This window comes from Cucurbita pepo, chromosome 19, assembly GCF_057944985.1.
Source record: "Cucurbita pepo subsp. pepo isolate OVF chromosome 19, ASM5794498v1, whole genome shotgun sequence".
In the NCBI taxonomy this organism is placed as follows: domain Eukaryota; kingdom Viridiplantae; phylum Streptophyta; class Magnoliopsida; order Cucurbitales; family Cucurbitaceae; genus Cucurbita; species Cucurbita pepo.
In genome coordinates, this window is record NC_141816.1 from 10,889,831 (window position 1) to 10,910,649 (window position 20,819).

The 20,819-nt window shown below is 36.2% G+C and overlaps 6 protein-coding genes and 1 long non-coding RNA gene across 10 annotated transcripts; 6 read left to right on the top strand and 1 right to left on the bottom strand.

The window, feature by feature from the left end:
• Positions 1-45: 45 nt before the first annotated feature.
• LOC147786722 (uncharacterized) lies at positions 46-415 on the top strand. The gene has a single exon (XM_087120171.1). It carries the CDS (start codon positions 46-48, stop codon positions 385-387), a length of 342 nt encoding a protein of 113 aa, XP_086976297.1. The 3' UTR covers positions 388-415.
• A 1,845-nt stretch (positions 416-2,260) lies between these two features.
• LOC111780942 (netrin receptor DCC) lies at positions 2,261-5,749 on the top strand. Of its 3 annotated transcripts, none has more exons than XM_023661306.2 (4): positions 2,261-2,420; positions 3,120-3,898; positions 4,294-4,716; positions 5,180-5,749. In XM_023661306.2, exons 2-4 carry the CDS (start codon positions 3,124-3,126, stop codon positions 5,356-5,358), a joined length of 1,377 nt encoding a protein of 458 aa, XP_023517074.2. In that variant the 5' UTR covers positions 2,261-2,420; positions 3,120-3,123; the 3' UTR covers positions 5,359-5,749. The 3 variants fall into 3 exon arrangements, with proteins under 3 accessions (XP_023517074.2, XP_023517075.2, XP_023517076.2); XM_023661307.2 differs by lacking the exon at positions 2,261-2,420 and adding an exon at positions 2,477-2,686; XM_023661308.2 differs by lacking the exon at positions 2,261-2,420 and adding an exon at positions 2,477-2,658.
• Positions 5,750-6,815: 1,066 nt separating this feature from the next.
• On the bottom strand, positions 6,816-7,408 carry LOC111781880 (uncharacterized). The gene is made up of 2 exons (XR_015414590.1): positions 7,267-7,408; positions 6,816-7,113 (listed from the first exon to the last, which is right to left on the bottom strand). It is a non-coding gene; the product is annotated as an uncharacterized LOC111781880 (long non-coding RNA).
• Positions 7,409-7,542: 134 nt separating this feature from the next.
• Positions 7,543-10,069, top strand: LOC111781879 (mannan endo-1,4-beta-mannosidase 7-like). Of its 2 annotated transcripts, XM_023662606.2 has the most exons (5): positions 7,543-7,845; positions 7,912-8,106; positions 8,192-8,314; positions 9,149-9,351; positions 9,426-10,069. In XM_023662606.2, the coding sequence occupies exons 1-5, from the start codon at positions 7,543-7,545 to the stop codon at positions 9,853-9,855; spliced, it is 1,254 nt and encodes a 417-aa protein (XP_023518374.2). In that variant the 3' UTR covers positions 9,856-10,069. The 2 variants fall into 2 exon arrangements, with proteins under 2 accessions (XP_023518374.2, XP_023518373.2); XM_023662605.2 differs by having other exon boundaries at positions 7,543-8,106.
• A 2,110-nt stretch (positions 10,070-12,179) lies between these two features.
• LOC111781957 (S-adenosyl-methionine 4-1-methyl-2-pyrrolidinyl-3-oxobutanic acid methyltransferase) lies at positions 12,180-14,536 on the top strand. The gene is made up of 3 exons (XM_087120331.1): positions 12,180-12,320; positions 13,045-13,704; positions 14,096-14,536. The coding sequence occupies exons 1-3, from the start codon at positions 12,246-12,248 to the stop codon at positions 14,450-14,452; spliced, it is 1,092 nt and encodes a 363-aa protein (XP_086976457.1). The 5' UTR covers positions 12,180-12,245; the 3' UTR covers positions 14,453-14,536.
• A 1,829-nt stretch (positions 14,537-16,365) lies between these two features.
• Positions 16,366-18,406, top strand: LOC147786723 (S-adenosyl-methionine 4-1-methyl-2-pyrrolidinyl-3-oxobutanic acid methyltransferase-like). Its single transcript, XM_087120332.1, has 2 exons — positions 16,366-17,035; positions 17,798-18,406. Exons 1-2 carry the CDS (start codon positions 16,391-16,393, stop codon positions 18,152-18,154), a joined length of 1,002 nt encoding a protein of 333 aa, XP_086976458.1. The 5' UTR covers positions 16,366-16,390; the 3' UTR covers positions 18,155-18,406.
• A 1,722-nt stretch (positions 18,407-20,128) lies between these two features.
• On the top strand, positions 20,129-20,747 carry LOC111781691 (heavy metal-associated isoprenylated plant protein 12-like). The gene is made up of 2 exons (XM_023662378.2): positions 20,129-20,254; positions 20,337-20,747. Exons 1-2 carry the CDS (start codon positions 20,167-20,169, stop codon positions 20,633-20,635), a joined length of 387 nt encoding a protein of 128 aa, XP_023518146.1. The 5' UTR covers positions 20,129-20,166; the 3' UTR covers positions 20,636-20,747.
• The last annotated feature ends 72 nt before the right edge of the window (positions 20,748-20,819 follow it).

The following is a 20,819-nucleotide window of genomic DNA, read 5'->3' on the forward strand; positions in this document are numbered from 1 at the left end:
CTGTTCTCTTGCTTAAGCTTTCATTTTCTGTTACTTTTGGTAGCCATGTTGAGAGCTTTGAGTACCAGGAGATGTCCTCACAGGTACGAGTATCTCATGGAGGATCCCACCATTAGCCTGATGGAAGGGCGGCTGAAGAGGACAACCAGTGTACCAACCATAGTACTCGGTTCAGGGTCGAGAAATCCGACGTCTGCCGTGCCTGCTCAAGCAAAACTGAAGCAGTCGAAGAAAGCTAGCAAAGGACATGCTCTTTTTAATTTCTTTGATTTTGGTCGGAAGAGGAAGTCAACTGCCAAGCCTGAATTTGCAAGGTATCTGGAGTATGTGAAGGAGGGAGGCCTGTGGGATTTGAAAGCAAATGCTCCTGTAATCTACTATAAATGATTCAATTCATATTTCTTCTTCTTCTTCTGCTACTCTATTTACCTTTAACCCCCTATATGCATTATAACATTCAGTTCAAAATTATTTTAGGTAACAGATCAAATTGGAACCCCTAAATAGAATGTTTATAGAATGTTTGCTTAATCCCTCTCATCCTATCATCCTAAATGGTGTGTAAAAGTTCTCTGTTTGTGATCAAATAAATTAGCAGGATATGGAAATAGTAATAAATGGAAAGGACAATAAAGGTAAGGATATCTATGGTAAAAAAGATAAATATCTAAATCTTTATCTTATAATAAAATATCAAATATGATATATATGGTAAACTATAATTTAATACTAAATATCCTGAATATTATAAATTTGTAATATTGGAGCGTGCATTTGATGTAAATTGATAGTAACCAACTAAAAAATAAATTTTTAGTTGGTTTATGCAATTTGTAAATTTGATGGAGTTATTTTAGGGTCCATTTGGCGTATTAATCAAATTTAACTTTGTAATAAAGTTTTGACCAAGTTATTTTATAGCCTAATTGGTGTAATAATCAAATATTTAAATTTGTACAAAAAAATTTTGATCCAGTTATTTTATAGTCTAATTGGTGTCTAAATCAAATATTTTTATTGAATTAATGAGCTTTTTTTTTTTTTTTTTTTTTTTTTTTTTTTTTTTTTTTTGCTACAAGTACTCTTCGAATTGACATAATAAATAGAAAAATTGCAACTTTATCCATGATGTTATATTCACATTGGACCAATTTTTGATGTTATTTTTAAAACATTTGATCAATTTGGCACGGTTTAATAGAAACGATGATTTGTCGTTTATAGCAATATTAAAATTATAAACACGTGGAAAATGTATGTTTTTTAGAAATAAAAATTAAACGATATTGTCAACTCAAAATCAAAAGCTATGTTTGACTTTTCCATTTTTTAGTGCCGTCGACATTGTCCATTGCCCATCTCTTGACCTCACCTACCCTTTCGTAATTTCACGCTTTAATTTTCCTTTAATAATATATGTGTATATATATACACGTGTGTGTTTGTCTGTGTATATATAGAAGTGACATCATCATAGCCGTACAGCTGGAAAAGTCTAGGGAATTTATTTGTTTTTCTTATTTTTCTTAAATGATTAATATTATTTGTTAATGGCATTTAATTTCAAAGGCAATTTTTATTTTTATTTTATCAATTTTGGAGATAAAATATTTCATAAAATTGTTTTGAAACTATTCTTCAAAAACGTATTTACAAACCTTTCTTTTATTTAATTTTTTTATATTACATATATTTTGATTTTTTGAAGTCTTAAAATATATATCGTAATATTAAAATTTAAATTTTAAAAAATTAAATTGTTAGAATATTATAGAAGAGACAAAGAATAAGAAGAATAAATTTAAAATATTTGATGATAGGCTATTTTTTTTAGCACTTTCATTTATTATATTCAAAATTATATCTAATATATCACCTAAATTTTAAATTATTTGATTGGGTCATAAATTTAATAAAATTAATAAAATATTTAGAATAATTAGAGAGGGCTAATGACCGTACCAAACGAAATTAGGGCAGTTTTACAAAGTCACGCATTTCAATACCAAATGTTGGAATAGGCAATCATCAAAACGACACCGTACAACACGTTCCTTTCATTAAAAGAAAAAGGACAGCTCCTTGATTGGACGACACGTCGGGGGGGGGGGGGGGAAGCTCAATTCAAATTAGGCTTTCCAAAGAGCGAGGAAGGGTATTTACGACTTTTCAAATGCCGGTCAGTGGCACGGGCAAAAAGGGCAAAAAAGAACAAGAAAAAGGAGAGAGTGGTGGGGTGGGGGTGGGGGTGGGGGTGGGGGATTCGTAATCGGTATAAAGGAAAATAGGAGAGGAGGAAAGGAGAGAGGAAGAAGGGCTTCAAATATTTGCGGAGAAGCTGGCTGCGTGTGCGACAAGGCGAAGAGAAGTGGCGGTCTTTGCGACCCCTAAGAGGAAAACACAAAAAACTTGGAGAGGAGGTTTTCAATCTCTCCCTCATCTCTCTTTCTCCAACCCCATTTATTTTTCATCCTCTTTTTATGAACGACGGGGAAGAGTCCACAGGAATCAAATCGAATCGAATCGAATCGATACTCTAAAATGGGACTTTCTGTCTTCTCTTGCAACTTTCCGGCTCCTCCCCGATCCTCTGCTTTCCTTCTCACCTCTTGCGCCTAGGGTTTTTTTTTTCTTTCTGCCTCCATCTTCCTTTTTGAGGTGATTTTGTTGGATGTTTGAATAAATGGTATGGAGAATTTGTGTTCTGGGATTTTTTGTTTTTGATTTTTGGGAGATGGGTGTACGCGACATCTGAGAATCCTTGATGGGTTATATTGGGTTTCTGTTTTTCTTCGTTTGGTTTTGAATTTTTCATACGATTTCTTTTTGGTGGGTGTCTTTGTTTTGAAACGCTTCCTCATGCTTGGGGAGAGTTCTAGCTTTCTGATTCTTTTTGGATGTATATGTTTTTTGTTTTTGGTGCAATTTGTGTGTGAAATAGCTAGTTCTTGAATTCCGAGGTTTGGTTTATGCTTTGTTTTGTGAAATTTGGCTGAATGGGACTTTTAGGGGGTGCGTTTGCTTCAGGCTTTAGCAATGTTTTGTTTTAATTAGTGCAACTCGATTGTGGTTTTGGCATTATTATATACTCATTGGGTTTGCTGCACCTTCGAATGCAGAATCATGCCAACATTTACTACAATTGCGTTGGATAGGTTGTTAGAACCTGGAACTTCCAAATCTGTCGATAAGCCCCTTCCTAAACATATGCCTGCTTTGACCTTTAACCGTGCTCCGAGCACGAATTTGGAGAGGAGAAACAGCGCATCAGCTGCTGAAAGAAAAGTTCAGCGGCCTCAAATAAAGCCAGCTTTGTATACCACTCCAGAGGCAACTCCTCTCCCGGATTCACCATCTTCATTTCCTCCTTCCCCTTATATTGTCAATCACAAGCGGCGTGGGCCTCGACTTTTGAAGAGTTTCTCCGAGGATGTGGTCTCTTCTCGTCAAAAGATGAATGATAACGATATAGGAAATGTGAATGTGAATGTGAATGGTTCAGATAGCAATGATGTAAAATTGAGTGAGGGTGCTTCTGTTACTGTTGACTTGCCTATTCCAAACAAAGATGGACATAGAAATGGTCTAGATTGTGCTACTAATAGTAATGTTGGTCAAAATGGTAGCGTTGATGGTGATCATGGTGCTACTGCTGTTCAACACGGGAGCAATCACACTAATAACGGAAGTACTATGATGGTGAGCAATGATGTTGCTCGGGAAAAGGATTCATTGAAGGTTGTTGTGCCAACTTTGGACAATCTTGGAGATGCTGAAGACTTCTTCGACCCACAGGATTCTTTGAGCGTTGCGAGTAACACAGATGGAGAGGACAATGGCTATGAACGTTCAGCCAAGTTTTGTACTCCTATGGGGGAATTTTATGATGCTTGGGAAGGTAATCACTATTCTATGCATAGAAAATGTTATTCAGTTATTCCTTTTGATTGCATAATTTCATTCTACATATTGTTCTTGTCACTATCATCAATATCGCCACTATCATCAATAAGAAAACCCTTAGGGTTGTTATCCGGAAACTTGTTCAGAAATACTGTAATGAAAGGAAGATAGGAGTTTATCTCTAGGTATTTGATCAGATAGGATCGTCTAGTTCCTATAGAACCTATCACTAAAATACCCCTACGGGGGGATAGGGCTAAGCGGAGCGAAAAGGGGTTTCCATGAGATGGGAAATTCAATAGTAAATTTGTCTGTGAATAACTTCCATAAAATATGATTGTCAACTTGAAGTCAACTTCAATATCTTATGACTTCGTTTCTTGTCTGCAGAGATGTCCTCTGATGGTTTGCCACATCCTTCTATTTCTGTTATTGAAGCTGAATTGCGTGAAATGAGACTATCCCTATTGATGGAACTAGAGAAACGAAAGCAGGCTGAGGAAGCATTGGACAATTTGCGGGGCCAGTGGCAGAGGCTTAGAGAACATCTTTCGCTTGTAGGATTGACCCTTCCTTCAGATCCCACAGTAGCCACAAATGGGAATCACCCTGCTGAAGAATTGTGCCAACAAGTTAATATTGCTAGGTTCGTGTCGGGTTCTATTGGAAGGGGTATAGCAAGGGCAGAGGTGGAGACTGAGATGGAGGCACAGCTTGAAGCTAAGAATTTTGAGATTGCTCGATTGTTGGACCGGCTCCATTACTACGAGGCAGTGAATCATGAGATGTCCCAGAGGAATCAAGAGGCTGTAGGTAAGAATCTGTTAACCTCGACTTTTATTCTTCTATTCTGATCTCTCAATGTTGATGATTTTGAGTGAACAGATCATTAAGTGTTGTTGTCTACTGTAGAACAATTCGATATGATTATTCTGATCCACTGTTATTCATGAATCTTGAAGGAATATAACAGGATAGTATTTGTATGTAAATCTGTTTTCTTTTTCATTTCCATGGATCCTAGTGCCCATCCAATATGGGTTTCTTGTCCAATTGGTCTGGGTTGTCAAAACTGCGCACGTTGTAGAACGGGAATCCTTTAGATCCATTGGTTTTCTATGCATCCTATAGTCCGACCCGATTTCGTCTTGGTGCTTTTTCTTGCATAAGTTGTCATATGATCCCCTTTTGGTTTAGTTCTCTGTTGCTGTTGCTTATGTGTTGTTGAATCTCTGTGTTATTAGCTAAGCTTTGCCTCTACCTATTTGGTTTCCAGACTTGGCACGGCGTGAGAGACTGAGAAGGAAAAGGAGGCTGAGATGGATGTGGGGTTCGGTTGCCACCGCAATCACACTCGGCACTGCAGTCTTAGCTTGGTCGTACCTTCCATCAGGAAAAGATTCGTCATCCATGAACGATTCGAAGGCCACCGAGCATGATGATGCAACAGATTGATAATTGCTGACACAAGGAAGTAGTTTATGTAACCGTGTTATAGAAGGAAAAATAAAAGAGGAGGCATACATCAATTACATGTGGTATAATGTTGATATCAAAGGTTGCTTTTGTCAGAAGTATTCACATGCCGAAGGTATAGTTGTTATAAATCATCGGGCCATATGATGATTAAAGGTGAAAGAAATGGGTTGATTGTTGAGATATATATTTTGTTTTTTCCAGATCTAACAGGGTTATGTAACACCTGAAATTTTTGGCAAGATATACACTCCGTTTACTGCTAACTGTAATGGAATACTGCATTGAGCATCAAATAATTATTTGCAGACGAGTTGGAACTCTGTGATGAACTCTTTCTGAATGAATAATCCCTGTTTTCATCCTTCCATTATAGCTGTTGTGAGCGCTGAGAACCATAATTTCTTGTGTTATGAATAAGCTTTCAATGTTTGCAGTTTGATGCCGTAATTGAGAGTTTTGTTGAGTTGTAATCTGTAAGGTCAGGAATGGGCACTAATTTAGTACAAGGGGTTTTATAGGTTAGAACTCGACTTATAAGGTTGTGGAAATCTCTCCTGAAGGGAAAGTTTAAAGAGAATAATATAAGCTAGCGGTGCTAAGCCAGACATTGGACAGACATTGAGCGATGTGTCAGTGAGGACACTGGGCCTCAAGACGGATGGATTGTGAGATGACACATTAGGTGATGGCAATGTGTGCTTATCAGACCCAGACATTGGGCGATGTGTCAGTGAGTACACTGGGCCTCAAGAAGGATGGATTGTGAAATGACACATTAGGTGATGACGATGGGCCTCAGGAGGGGTGGATTGTAAGATGACACATTAGGTGATGACGATGGGCCTCATGAGGGGTGGATTGTAAGATGACACATTAGGTGATGACGATGGGCCTCATGAGGGGTGGATTGTAAGATGACACATTAGATGATGACGATGGGCCTCATGAGGGGTGGATTGTAAGATGACACATTAGATGATGACGATGGGCCTCAGGAGGGGTGGATTGTAAGATGACACATTAGGTGATGACGATGGGCCTCAGGAGGGGTGGATTATAAGATGACACATTAGGTGATGACGGTGGGCCTCATGAGGGGTGGATTGTAAGATGACACATTAGGTGATGACGATGTGCCAGTGAGGACACTGGGCCTCAAGAGGGGTAGATTGTGAGATGACACATTAGGCGATGTGTCCGGACGCTGGGCCTCGAGAGGGTATGTGTCCGGACGTTGGACCTCGAGAGGGGTGGATTGTGAGATGACACATTAGGCAATATGCCAATGAGCGTCGCTAAGCCCTAAGAGAGGTGTGGACACTTATCTCGTGTGCTTTGAAACCAAAGTTCAAATATGAAAATATTTGCTAACGATGTGCTTGAGTTGTTATAGTAATCCAAGATCAAAATTCCAAAAATAAAAACAACCAAGATTTAAAAAAAAAACATGGTAAATCAATTTTTATGTATGGGTTCTACAATATTTAATCACAATTATGCCACGACTTGGGCTTGAAAGAAAGGCCCAAGCCCAATCCCAAGCCCAAGAGAAGAAAGTAGGCAGGATAAGGATACGGTTGGGATTGGTGGGAAAGTAGATCACACTCACACCTGTCTTCTTCCGTAGATTGCGCCGACGATTTGCCATCTAGCCCTAAAGTTTCTCCATTTCACGTTTCACACCACTCAACTTTCATTAATTTCTCAAACCCCCCATCAACACCTTTTCACCTACAACCACAGTAATAATCCAAATCCATCATTATTCATCATTTTACTCTCAGCATCACCATGATTAGCATCATAATTCCTGTTTAGCATCATAATTCCTGTTTAGCATATACCATAATCACATAATGCACCAGATCAAAGCTCAAACAATACCTGTTGGAACTCATGTGGGTATGCCCATTTTCAAGAAAAACTCCAAATGGGAGCTGCCTTTTTTGTCGGTAGGAGAATCAGTGACTTAATTAGGATCGAATTCAAGTTCTAACCATGCTAAATGCCGCAATTAATGCATAATCTTTAGCTTTAAAAGAGCTTCCACTAAGATTCTTCTACTGTGGGGCTCATCAAAAAGCAACCTTCCACTCCCATTTATGCTCAGAAAGTAGCCGAAGTCCTTCCACACCCATTGATAGAATCAGAAGAACAGACATGAAGCTTTGGGCTTTGGCTCTGTTATTGCCTATTTTGGTTCATGGTGTTGCAGGGGATGGTTTTGTCAGAACTGGGGGAGCTCGTTTTCTGCTGAATGGTAGTCCTTACTATGCAAACGGCTTCAATGCCTACTGGTTAATGTATGTCGCCTCCGACCCATCTCAGAGGTCGAAGGTCTCCGCCGTGTTTCGTGAAGCTTCAAGCCATGGCCTTACGGTTGCCAGAACTTGGGCTTTCAGCGATGGTGGGTATAGACCTCTTCAATATGCTCCTGGCAACTACAATGAACAAATGTTTCAGGTATCTTTCAGGATTCAGACAGTTTTATGTTCTTTTTTTGGTTTGATTTATGTTGTTCTTCCACAGGGGTTGGATTTTGTTGTAGCTGAGGCCAGGAGGTTTGGAATCAAGCTGATATTGAGCTTGGTTAACAACTATGAGAACTTTGGAGGGAAAAAGCAGTATGTAAATTGGGCAAGAAGTAAGGGACAGTACCTGAATTCTGATGATGATTTCTTCAGGAATCCTGTCGTGAAGGGATTCTACAAAAACCATGTCAGGGTGAGTGAAATTTCCTCTGTTCTTTCGTTTCTTCATAAAAGAAAGAACAGAAGCAGAAGCAGAAGCTCATTTCATGTTTGTTCAGACCGTTCTTTACAGATACAACAGATTTAGTAGAATTCATTACAAGGATGATCCAACAATTATGGCATGGGAGCTTATGAATGAGCCTAGATGCACATCAGACCCATCTGGAAGAACAATCCAAGTGAGTTCTGGTTTTCCCCTTCATGGATCTGAGTTATCAGAAAAAGGTTCATTCAAGCTCAATCGCTGTCATTATCCAAGAATTTATAATGCTCTATCCATCCGTAACGGTGTGGAAAACTCGATTGGAGAAGAGCAAAGCATTCTTTATAAGGGTGTGGAACCCTCTCCCACGTTGGTTGGAGAGGAGAATGAAACATTCCGTATAAGGGTGTGGAAACCTCTTCTTAATAGACACGTTTTGAAACTGGTACATGACGAACCAAAGCGGACAATATTTGCTAGCGGTCGTCTTGGGCTGTTACAAATGGTATCAGAGCTAGACACCGAACGGTGTGCCAGCGAGGACACTAGGCCTCCAAGACGAGTGGATTGTGAGATCTTACATTGGTTGGAGAGGGGAACGGAGCCTTCCTTATAAGGGTGTGGAAGCCTCTCCCTAGCAGACACTATTACAAATGATATCAGAGCTAGACAACGAGGACGCTAAGCCTCCAAGGGGGGTGGATTGTGAGATCTTACATCGGTTGGAGAGGAGAGCACATTCCTTATAAGGGTGTGGAAACCTCTCCCTAGCAAACACGGTTACAAATGGTATTAGAATCAGATACTGGGCGGTATGCGAGCGAGGACGTGGGGCCCTAAGGGGGTAGATTGTGAGATCTCACATTGGTTGGAGAGGGGAACAAAGCATTCCTTATAAGGGTGTGGAAACCTCTCACTAGCAAACAATATCAAGCCAAAACATACCGTATCTGTTAGCGGTAGATTTGAGTTGTTACAATAAGTTAAACGTTTAATGAATCCTAACGCTTACACTGTTGTTTAAATGTAGGCTTGGATCATGGAAATGGCTTCCTTTGTGAAATCCATTGACAGAAACCACTTGCTAGAAGCAGGTTTAGAAGGATTCTATGGACACTCATCACCACAAAGAATGAGACTGAACCCAGGTTTTAACATTGGGACAGACTTCATTGCAAACAACAGAATCCCAGGCATTGATTTTGCTACTCTTCATTCCTATCCAGATCAATGGTAAGAACTCACAACTTTCAAAACCAATCCATGTCAGTTCTCACAAAATTTTAAACCCAAATTCAAATCCACAGGTTATCAAGCTCAAATCAGCAATACCAGCTATCATTCTTAAACAATTGGATATCAACCCACATACAAGATGCACAATACATACTACACAAGCCAATTCTCCTCACAGAATTTGGCAAATCATGGAAGGTTCCAGGTTTCAGCACAAAAGGAAGAGATGTTCTATTCAATACCGTATACTCCAAAATATACTCATCTGCGAGAAGTGGTGGCGCCGCCGCTGGAGGCCTCTTCTGGCAGCTATTGACCGAAGGAATGGATTCTTTTCGCGATGGATATGAGATTATCCTGAGCCAAAACCCTTCAACGGCGAACGTGATAACCCAACAATCCCGCAGGCTGTATCAAATTAGAAGGATCTTCGCTAGAATGAGAAACATCGAGAGATTGAAGAAGGCTAGGGCTGCAAGGGGCAAACCAATTGGAAATTGAAGAAACTTGGTAAAGGGTTTCTCTCTTTGATATGAGCAAGTCACCACAACTAATACAATATCATACCATTATGGAGAGTCATGATTAGATGTTGTCGTTGGCTTGATACTAACAAAAATGCACTCAATTAAACATCAGAATGAAGTTTGAGTTAATTAGAGGCTTCTCTAGTTCTCGAAAGCTAATTCGAGTGTAGACAACATTGTCTTTGTTATTCTAATCGTCTCCTCTGCTCCACCGAGAAGGTGTCCGAGCGATGTTCGGGGAAAGAAAATCTCTCAAATGGGCCTATAGATGCTGGATGTCGGAAATTGGGCTACCCATCCAAACTCAAACAATATGTTTTAGGCCCATCAAGTTCGAATTTAAAATTATATATATATATATATATATATATTTTTTAAATATAGCCTGACAAAACAAATAATTCCTTTTAAAATATAAGGATGTTATCTCTGTTACATTTAAAATGGATCATTCATATTTCCACTTGTTTATAAAAAAAATTATATAAATTATGACCCAAAAAAAAAAAAAAGTAGTTATGAAACGGAAATAATCCGGAGTCAAATTGAATTAAATTAAGTTAGTTAGAGACCATGTGTGAATATGCCGTCTTTGTTTGTATTAAAAAAACAAAAATATTAAAGATGTTTGTGGATAGGTAAGTTCGTAATAATTAAATTTGGTCTATTCGACTATTTCAAAATAGTGTACCACCGTTGTTAATCCAAACTCAAACTCAAACCATATGTTTTAAGCGGTTCGAGTTTGTGAATGAGAATTTAAAATTATATTTTTTTAAAATAATTCATTTTAAAATATGAAGATATATCTCTATCACATATTTTAAACCTTTAAAATGTATGTTTAAATGAGATACTTCCATTTATTTATTAAAATATTTATATAAAATTATGACAAAAAAAAAAAAGTTATGAAACCGATATAATGTCACGGTGATGCTCGTTAAAGGCGTGTTGCCCATGACCGCATGCCCATGACAAGCTTAACCCTTTATGTATTTTTATATTCTAGTGTTTTACTTTTGTATTTCTAGGGAGTATGACATTTCAGAAATATCATGTCTACGCCTGACTATCAGACATGAAATGTCTCATAATGTACTATAGGGGGATACGACTAGTTGTCAACTTCTCCCTACCCGAAGTTATATACTGTAAGCCGTTGTTATTTCTCTCTTGCTTGCTTATATAACGTCTCTTTAAAAAATCTCTCTATGCCTTCGCTTTCTAAAACCTTCTCTTAAAATCGAGGCCTGAGGCTCGAGCATACGTCACTTGGCCATAGGCGACGCAAAAACCAATTGACTTAGCTCACTTGTCGTTGGAAAGTGAATGCTGCACAATCGCAAGTCTGCTACCATTAAAAGGTGCGATTGAATTGAATTAAAGTAAATTAAATTAAGTTAGTTAGATACACGTGTGAAGGTGGTCTTTTGTTTGTCTTAAAAAGTCAACAAAATGTTAAAAAAATGTTTGTTGATCATAAAGTTAGTAATAATTAAATTTTGTCTAATTTGACTATTTCAAAACAGTGTTACATTAAAAAAAAAAAAAAAAAATTGTTTAAGAATATTTTCTTATAAAAATTAATTGATCATTATCTTTTTATTATTTATTATTCTTATAAATTAAAAATAAGATAGACGTGTTCAATTATTATTCTTATTTTTCGTATTTAAAATGGAGTATAAATAGACATTTTACTCGTTTTTAAATTATTTTAAATGTGAGGAATACTTAATTAATTTTTATCGTTTTAAATTATTTTACACCTCATGATAAGAGTTGTCAGAAAAATGTCAGGTATTTTGTTCATGAATTTTTTTTATTAAATTATAAAAACAAAAATAAATCACAACCACATAATTTCCAATGGATCCAACCAATGAAAAAAAAATTTAATTAGTCGTTTATTTATGAATCGAAGTAAAATAAATAAACGTTTTCAAATCAAATATTTTATAATTTATTGAACAAATCGAAAAATATAATTTTTTTTAATGATAATAAAAAGATGTCCGAAATAATTTAGAGTATGGTCAAAATTTATTTTATTGTAAAGAAAAAATTTCATTTTTACACGTTTTTGAATTATTTGATTCCTTTTGGGTAGGTGTGAAGTCCTCTTACTTTCACACTTGAACTAAATGGATGAGTGCAAGCATGAAAGGTAACATCAAACAAAAGCTAATAAAATATCTATATGAATTAATTTAAAATGAAAAAATAAAATAAAATAATTAATATTTGTGATTAATATTGATTCAAGGCCCACTAGAAGTCTTTAAATACGAGCCACTTTCTCCATGCCCAAATCACATCCCATCTCAAAAACGTATTCAATTTGAGAACAATACTAGACCAATGGAAGTGGTTCGAGTACTTCACATGAATGGAGGAGCTGGAGATTTTAGCTACGCTAACAATTCCCTTCTTCAGGTCAGCAATTTTCTGTTTCGAATATCAATGTTCTATTGATTTGGATGAGGTCGAGATTTTTTTAGATTCGATTTAATTGTTCGAGATCTAAATTTTTTAACTCCAATAGCTCCCGACCCAACATAAATTTTTTTTTTTAAGTTGGATGGTTTGAATCATTCTGGTCATTTATTCAAATTTTTGTTTTTAATAATGGTATGATAAACCACAAAAATATTTTTTAAAAATTAACAATAAATTTGAGTGATATAAGATCCTAAGTCGTTGACGAAACTGTTAGAGATGAGTCTCTCGTGGCTTTGCTTTGGGCTTCTACAAATACCTCATCACAATGGAGATAGTATTTCTCACTTATAAACTCGTGATCTTCCACTAAATTAACGAACGTGGGACTTAATCCTCAACATAAACATTTCTTACCAGAGATATGTAACTAGTCAAAGCTAACAATATCTACTAGTGTGGTGGGTATGAGCTATTATAAATAATATCAAAGTCGGACACCGGGCGACTCCTAAGGGAGTGGATTAAGAGATCCCACATCGGTTGGAGAGGGGAACGAAACATTCATTAACGTAGAAATCTCTTCCTAATAAACATTTTTTTAAAACTGTTAGAGTGACGGCATAATGGTCAAAGTTGACAATATCTCAACTCGAAGACTCAAACCATAAAAGTTTCGTTTTCAATTTTGTTTGAACTAACTCGAGCTAGTTTGGAGCAGTTGAAGGTGATATCAATGACGAGGCCAATTGCAGAGGAAGCCATCAGCAACCTCTACTGCTCCACTTTGGCAACAACATTCACCATAGCTGATTTGGGATGTTCTTCAGGACCAAACACTTTCATGGTAGTTTCCCAGCTCATTAAAACAGTGGAGAACATTCGTAGAAACCTCTGCAACAACCCAATTGAATATCAGGTTTTCTTGAACGACCTACCAGGAAATGACTTCAATGCCATTTTCAAGGCCCTCCCTAGTTTCCATGAAAGTTTCAAAAGGGAGATGGGAGATGATCTTGGGCCTTGTCTCTTTACTGGGGTGCCTGGCTCCTTCTATGGCAGGCTGTTTCCCAGTAGGAGTGTCCATTTTATTCATTCTTCCTACAGCCTTCATTGGCTGTCTAAGGTCCCCGAAGGGTTGGAGGAGAATAAGAGAAACATTTACATGGCTGAAACAAGCCCTGCCAGTGTGCTGAAGGCTTACTACGACCAATTTCAAAAGGATTTTTCGTTGTTTCTTCGATGTCGGGCTGAAGAGTTGGTGGGTGGAGGATGCATGGTTCTGACACTCTTGGGTCGACGCAGCCAAGATCCAACGAGCAAGGAGTGTTGCTATATTTGGGAGCTCTTGGCTATGGCTCTCAATGACATGGTCTCTCAGGTACTTTTCATAACTAATGGTTGGAAGTTGTCTCAAAGAATAAGTTCATGTATGAGCATTAATGTTACTTTGATTCATGTATGAGAATCAGTATGGTTTTGAGACCTAGACTCATTGTCATTTCATATTTGTATAGAAGCAATTAAAAGAAATTTTGTTGAGACACTTCATAAGGTGAGAGTTTTTTTTTTTTTTTTTTTTTTTTTTTTTTTTGTCTTTTTGTTTAATTCTTGTTTGTGGGTGTGTGGGTGTGTGGGTGCTATCGATCTTGCTTCTACTCTCACTGCAACAATTGGATATCAGATCATTTTGATCGTGGCATTATGTTATAACACGAACTTGCACACAAAAGGGTTTTGATCATTTTTGTGTTTGCATCAACCAATCATAGGGAATCATAGAAGAGGAGAAGCTGGACAGCTTCAACCTTCCCAAGTACATGCCATCGCCAACAGAAATGAGTATCGAGATTGGAAAAGAAGGGTCTTTCATGGTTAATCGAATCCAAGTTTCGAAGGTGGATTGGAATGTGTATAATAACAACGATGAATCCAATGGGTTAAGAGCTGGTGGGTACAACGTAGCCAAGTACATGAGGGCAGTGGCTGAGCCAATTCTAGTAAGCCATTTTGGTGAAGCAATTATGGATGAACTATTCATAAGATATGGAGAGATTATCGTGGATCGAATGGCCAAAGAGAAGCCTGAGTTCGTCAATGTCACCATTTCTCTCACTAAGATGAAGTGAGAGAAACATGGTAAATCTTAGTTTGCAGAAAAATATGTTGTTGTTCTGTTATGTTCCAAATTAATGAAGATTTGTGTTCGTTAATTTCCCTTCTGCCATTCACAATTTTCTATTTTATATTTAGTTCTTTATTTAATTTTCAAAATAATGAAACAAATTTCTTTTTATTTTGTGATTAGTAAAAATAAAACCGGAAACACACGTCATGAAGCCAGAATTTGGGCCGGCTCAGATAGGTTTTGCAGTTCAGTTCTACGGCCCAATTTATATCATTGGGCCGAAACATTTTTTTTTTCTTTGAAAGTTTCAACCTAATCCAATTAATATAATAGATTATCAACTTATTTAGATTTAATTTCATTTAAATAAATACAAAATTTATGGGTTGGTTTATAGATTCATCAAACAATTTTTTTTTTTCTTTTGTTATGGGCTGAAATCGAGTGTAGACAACTTTTTCTGTAGCTCAGACTCCCGTTTCAAGTTTGTTATCCTAAATGACACATTTATGGTAAAACCAGACAATAATTTGATAATTTTAAGAGATATTGTCCGATTTTTGTTGAGAATTGTTGGGAGTGAGTTCCATCTTCCCTAATAAAAGTGGTACACTACCTCCATTGACACTTGCTCTACTATTCTGCCTAAGTCTGACTGAGGAAGAATTACGTGGTGTAAAAGAAAAAAATATGTTGATTCGGGTTGGGTATACTATATTTAATTTATAATGGAATCCCGACCCTTAATCCATTAACGAAAAAGAAAAAATAAAAAGATAAGGCCATTCCATTTCGACAAAAGACCCACACCCAAGTTCCATAGCTTTGGGTCCGCTATCCCGATCATGATTTTCCTAACCCCAGAGGGAAAAGTCCTTCCCTTTTTGGCCGATTGTGGGCGAGGAGGGATTCGAACCCCCGACACCGTGGTTCATAGCCACGTGTTCTAATCCTCTGAGCTACAGGCCCCACCCCATCTCCACTGGATCTATCCCCGGGGGTACCCTAAAAAAAGGAACCTTTCCTCTCCCCAACTATTTGCCATTTCAGGTTAAGAAGATGTGAAAGCGCCTCTCAGGCATTTTAGGGAAACCCACAGCAAAGCCATGAGAGTTTATACTCAAAGTGGACAATATCATACTATTGTGAAGATCAGGATTCCTAATATGGTATCAGAGTCATGCCCAAAAACTTAGCCATGACAATAGAATCCTCAAATATCAAAAAAAGATGTTTAACCTTGACGGTGTAGTAAAAAAGTGACTAAAGTGTCGAACAAACAGTGTACTTTGTTCGAAGGCTTGAGAGAAAGGAGTCGAGTCTTGATTAAGAGAGGCCGTTCCATTCTCATTTTAAATTAATTTTAAAATTATGATAATTAGTTGGCAAAAAAAAGTGCCTACACAACCACATAATTTCTAATACATATTTTATGATTTATTGAAGGCCTAACTCAATGGTTTTCAATTATTTGATTTAGGTGTGAAATTCTGATAAGTCCACACATCAACTAAGCACCCACAAAAATAAGCATTAAATAAAAGCTATATAAATTAATTGAAACTGAATAATTAAATTTGTGATTACTATTGATTGAAGGCCCACAAGAACTCTATAAATACAACTAGTTTCTTCTGCACCAAATCAAAACCAAATTTGAGAACAAAAAAAAAAAAATGGAAGTAGTTCGAGTTCTTCACATGAACGGAGGAGTCGGAGATTTTAGCTATGCTAACAATTCCATTCTCCAGATTAGTTATGTTCGTGAGCCTAATTGTTCGAGTTGTGAATTTTTTAGTTATGTTCGTGAGCCTAATTGTTCGAGTTGTGAATTTTTTAACTCGCACCGCTCTTATTAAATAATAAATATAATTGAACCATTGTATTGTAATAAAAAAAATTGGGTCACTTTGTTTTGGTACAGCTGAAGGTGATATCAATGACGAGGCCAATTGTAGAGGAAACCATCAGCAGCCTCTACTGCACCGCTTTGCCGACAACATTCACCATAGCTGATTTGGGATGTTCTTCAGGACCAAACACCTTAATGGCAGTTTCCCAGCTCATTAAAACAGTGGAGAACATTCGTAGAAACCTCTGCAAGAACACAATTGAATATCAAGTATTCTTAAACGACCTACCAGGCAATGACTTCAATGCCATTTTCAAGGCCCTCCCTAATTTCCATGAAAGTTTCAAAAGGGAGATGGGAGATGATCTTGGGCCTTGTCTCTTTACTGGGGTGCCTGGCTCCTTCTATGGCCGGCTGTTTCCCAGTAGGAGTGTCCATTTTATTCATTCTTCCTACGGTCTTCATTGGCTGTCTAAGGTCCCCGAAGGGTTGGAGGAGAATAAGAGAAATATTTACATGGCTGAAACAAGCCCTGCCAGTGTGTTGAAGGCTTACTACGACCAATTTCAAAGGGATTTTTCGTTGTTTCTTCTATGTCGGGCTGAAGAATTGGTGGGTGGAGGATGCATGGTTCTGACGCTCTTGGGTCGACGCAGCGAAGATCCAACTAGCAAGGAGTGTTGCTACATTTGGGAGCTCTTGGCTATGGCTCTCAATGACATGGTCTCTCAGGTACTTTCCATTCAAAATTTATAAACGATAAGAAAAATGATGTAAATTGTCACGAAGAATAAGTTTATGCATCTTCTATAATGTATTGTCATTTATTTAGTTCATAATTCTTTTTCATCATATCTCTCGTTTATTTGATTTATAACTCTTTTGATTCATATTTCATTTTGACACATAGTATTATCTTAATTCATGTTGATTAATGTACGAGAATTAATATTGATATCACTATATAGACGTTTGTCTAGTAGAATCATAGCCATTTTTGTTAAAATATATCACTAGCCCAATAAGATTAAGCCCAATCATTATTGTATAGGTGACTATCTTTATGTTAAGAAAATGATTTATTAAAAATGAGTAGTTTCTACATAATTTTTCTTCTTGATTGGTTTAATAAACCGTGCAGAGTGTTTCTTATAGAAAGTTATGTTTGACCAGAAGCAATTGGAAGAAACTTTGTTGAAAGACTTTTTAATGGGAGGATGTGATAGATACACTTGTAAACACTTTAGTCAAACACAAAGTTTGTGTCTCTTTAAACCACATGAATGCTGAGAAATTTCGTGTCACTGAACTACTTAATATTTGTGTCTCTTTGTTTAATTTTTGTTTGTGTGTATGTGAGTGCAATCGATCTTGATTCTGCTCCCACTACAACAATTAGGTATCCGAACATTTTCGTTGTGACGTTATGTTATAACACGAACATGCACACAAAAGGGTTTTATTCATTTTTGTGTTTGCATCAACCAATCACAGGGAATCATAGAAGAGGAGAAGCTGGAAAGTTTCAACCTTCCCAAGTACATGCCATCGCCAACAGAAATGAGTATCGAGATCGGAAAAGAAGGCTCTTTCATGGTTAATCAAATCCAAGTTTCGAAGGTGGATTGGAATGTGTATAACAACAAGGATGAATCCAATGGGTTAAGAGCTGGTGGGTACAACGTAGCCAAGTACATGAGGGCAGTGGCTGAGCCAATTCTAGTAAGCCACTTTGGCGAAGCAATTATGGATGAATTATTCATAAGATATGGAGAGATTATCGTGGATCGAATTGCCAAAGAGAAGCTTGAGTTCGTCAACATCACTATTTCTCTCACTAAAATGAAGTGAGAGAAACATGGCAATCTTAGTTCGGAGAAAAATATGTTGTTCTTTTGTTATGTTCGTTAATTACACTTCTGCCTTTCATAATTTTCTATTTAATTTCCAAAATAATGAAACAAATATCTTTTTACATTTGGGCCGGCTCATCTTTCTACGGCCCATTTTATATCATTGGGCCGAAACATCTTATTTCCTTCAATCCTTCCAAAGGCCCAATAATTCGAATAATCCACTTAATACAATTATATATTTTTTTTTATTTCAATATTTGTAATATTAATTACATCATAAATTTTAATTCCCCAATTCTCTTCGCGTCATCGCGTGACTTTCCACAAGTCTTCTTGCCGTCCAAATCTGCATTCAATTTTTTTGTTTGGAATAAATTAAATTTTTATTTTTTATTATCATATTGTCGACATAATGACTTTTAAAATCTTCTTACCAGCAATATTTTCCATTAAACATTTTCTTTATTTTTTCGGCCCCTGCTGACGTCAATTTAATTATGTCATCCAATCTTTTTCTAATGTTTTTATTATTATTATTATTATTATTATTACAAAAAATTTCGAAATTATCTGTTATTGCAATAAATTATTGCAAATTGAGTCCCCCATGACTTGGTATTTGCTAAGAAGCCCCTAGAAAAGTCAAGTCTTCATACATTTGATGTAGACTATAATTATTTGTTTTTTAAAATGCCAATATGTAATTTGAATAATACGTTGAATTGGGAGGACAAATTTGAAATTTTAAATATCAAATTATAATTAATTATTAGAGAAATTCTCACTGTAATCATTATTCGGTTACACCGATTTCTGGCCACGATTAGAATATCTATAAGTCATAGCTATAAATGATGATATCAACCAATTAAGCTTTCAACCCGACTCAAATACAAACCAACTCCAAAAGACGACAAAGCAAACACCATGATAGTAGTGGGTTTTGATTGTTACGTTCTTTCTGTTCTATCATATTTTTTTATTATTGCACTCGTCAATGAACCTACGACTCCAAAACTTGTTTCAATTGACCTAATGGCCCACATGGGTTTTAAACGACTTTTTCACAAGTATTACGTTCTCGCTAAACGTTATATTTATTTCAAAATTTCAGAGGGTATTTCGGGTATTTCAAAATGTAACCCTGGAAATATTTGAATGTCTTGGTCATTGGTTAATTATATTTGGTGTTACGTCATTGGGCATTTTAAAAATTTGAACACAAATACAACACAAAAATCAACGAAGTAATTCATATTTTAATTAATTCGTTAATGCTAATAAGATAATTGATTAAATTATGTGATAATAACTTTTGATTAATTAAATTGTTTTATTTATCACTTATTATAATTATTTGGAATAATACAACAAGAAAATAGAAGAAAATCATTAAAATAATAATTATTTAGCATTTATAATTATTAAACTATTGAATTTCTTCCATAATTTCAAACGAATTTCGTTGAAAGCTAGCCAATAACATCATTATAATTTCTCTATTTTCCAAATTAATACGAATATTCAAATATTTAGTTGAAAGATTGCTATCAACTTCATTTATTTATTTCTTCTAAAAATATTTATTTATTTAATAGAATGAAAATGAAATACCAAATATCTTAATTGATTGATTTATTTATTTTTAAAAAATACATATAAATTAAAAGTTTTGGAATTTATTTTTAATAAATTATTGAAAAATAAAAAAAAAAAACAAAAAAAAACTCTAATGTTCAAAATCCACGTCGATTGGTACAACCCCCGGTGAGTTTAGTGGAAAAAGTCAGATTACCAACGACCGTCGGATTAATCTTATTAGTCAAAGGAGTTTAACTACTCCATCTGACCGTTGAATCTTCTCAACTAAACTACCCTCCCATCTCCATCAAAACAATACTAATAAAATCATAACCATCTTTAAAAGACTATAAAAACATGGCAACGCCATTCATTTCAATACAATTTGACGAGCAAACCAAAGCCCTTTGGTTGTGTTTTTCTTTGATGGCGTTGATCAAAACCGTCCTCAAACTCGACATTTCTTGTCAAAAATGCAAGACCAAAGTCCTCAAAGCTGTTACTAGTCTCGAAGGTATTTATATCTCTTTGATATTAATTGATATATTTCCATGAATAATTGAGTTTTATTCTGAGTGAATTATTTTTTTGTGTAGACGTGGATAAGGTCGAGACGGATGAAGCGAAAGGGACAATCGGCGTGATCGGGAAGGCGGATCCGTATAAGATAGTTAAAATTACGAGGAAGGCGGTTTCCTCCGCCGGCAAGGTTGTTGAGGTGGTGAGCATTGGACCACCGCCCAAACCCGACGAGAAGAAGCCGGAGGAGAAGAAACCCGATGGTAAGAAGCCCGACCCGGTACCATGCATATGCGCATATCCTCCCTACCCGCCTTATGGATCGTCGTACATAGTCGTGCCTCATGAAACCCAGCCTTCTTGTTCTATCCTTTAAATTATGAATTATTTGAGTGTATATTTGTAATTTTGTAGTTTTGAATTGCATTTGATTGGTAATGTTTTGAGTTTATTTTGTTAATAAAAAAAAAAAAAAAAAAAAGAAATATCATTTTTGGTCTTGTGATATTTATTATATAGTTTAAATTGACATTTTTTTTTTTTGAATTTGAAGTCAATTT

Bases quoted from the DNA above. Each gene is read 5' to 3' on its own strand.
- LOC111780942 (XM_023661306.2), top strand. From the start codon at position 3,124: ATGCCAACATTTACTACAATTGCGTTGGATAGGTTGTTAGAACCTGGA. The intron at 3,899-4,293 runs GTAATCACTATT...TCTTGTCTGCAG, and splicing joins ATTTTATGATGCTTGGGAAG to AGATGTCCTCTGATGGTTTG. The intron at 4,717-5,179 runs GTAAGAATCTGT...TTTGGTTTCCAG, and splicing joins GAGGAATCAAGAGGCTGTAG to ACTTGGCACGGCGTGAGAGA.
- LOC111781691 (XM_023662378.2), top strand. From the start codon at position 20,167: ATGGCGTTGATCAAAACCGTCCTCAAACTCGACATTTCTTGTCAAAAA. The intron at 20,255-20,336 runs GTATTTATATCT...TTTTTTGTGTAG, and splicing joins AGCTGTTACTAGTCTCGAAG to ACGTGGATAAGGTCGAGACG.
- LOC111781957 (XM_087120331.1), top strand. From the start codon at position 12,246: ATGGAAGTGGTTCGAGTACTTCACATGAATGGAGGAGCTGGAGATTTT. The intron at 12,321-13,044 runs GTCAGCAATTTT...AGTTTGGAGCAG, and splicing joins CTAACAATTCCCTTCTTCAG to TTGAAGGTGATATCAATGAC. The intron at 13,705-14,095 runs GTACTTTTCATA...AACCAATCATAG, and splicing joins TCAATGACATGGTCTCTCAG to GGAATCATAGAAGAGGAGAA.
- LOC147786722 (XM_087120171.1), top strand. From the start codon at position 46: ATGTTGAGAGCTTTGAGTACCAGGAGATGTCCTCACAGGTACGAGTAT.
- LOC111781879 (XM_023662605.2), top strand. From the start codon at position 7,543: ATGAAGCTTTGGGCTTTGGCTCTGTTATTGCCTATTTTGGTTCATGGT. The intron at 8,107-8,191 runs GTGAGTGAAATT...ATGTTTGTTCAG, and splicing joins TCTACAAAAACCATGTCAGG to ACCGTTCTTTACAGATACAA. The intron at 8,315-9,148 runs GTGAGTTCTGGT...GTTTAAATGTAG, and splicing joins CATCTGGAAGAACAATCCAA to GCTTGGATCATGGAAATGGC.
- LOC147786723 (XM_087120332.1), top strand. From the start codon at position 16,391: ATGACGAGGCCAATTGTAGAGGAAACCATCAGCAGCCTCTACTGCACC. The intron at 17,036-17,797 runs GTACTTTCCATT...AACCAATCACAG, and splicing joins TCAATGACATGGTCTCTCAG to GGAATCATAGAAGAGGAGAA.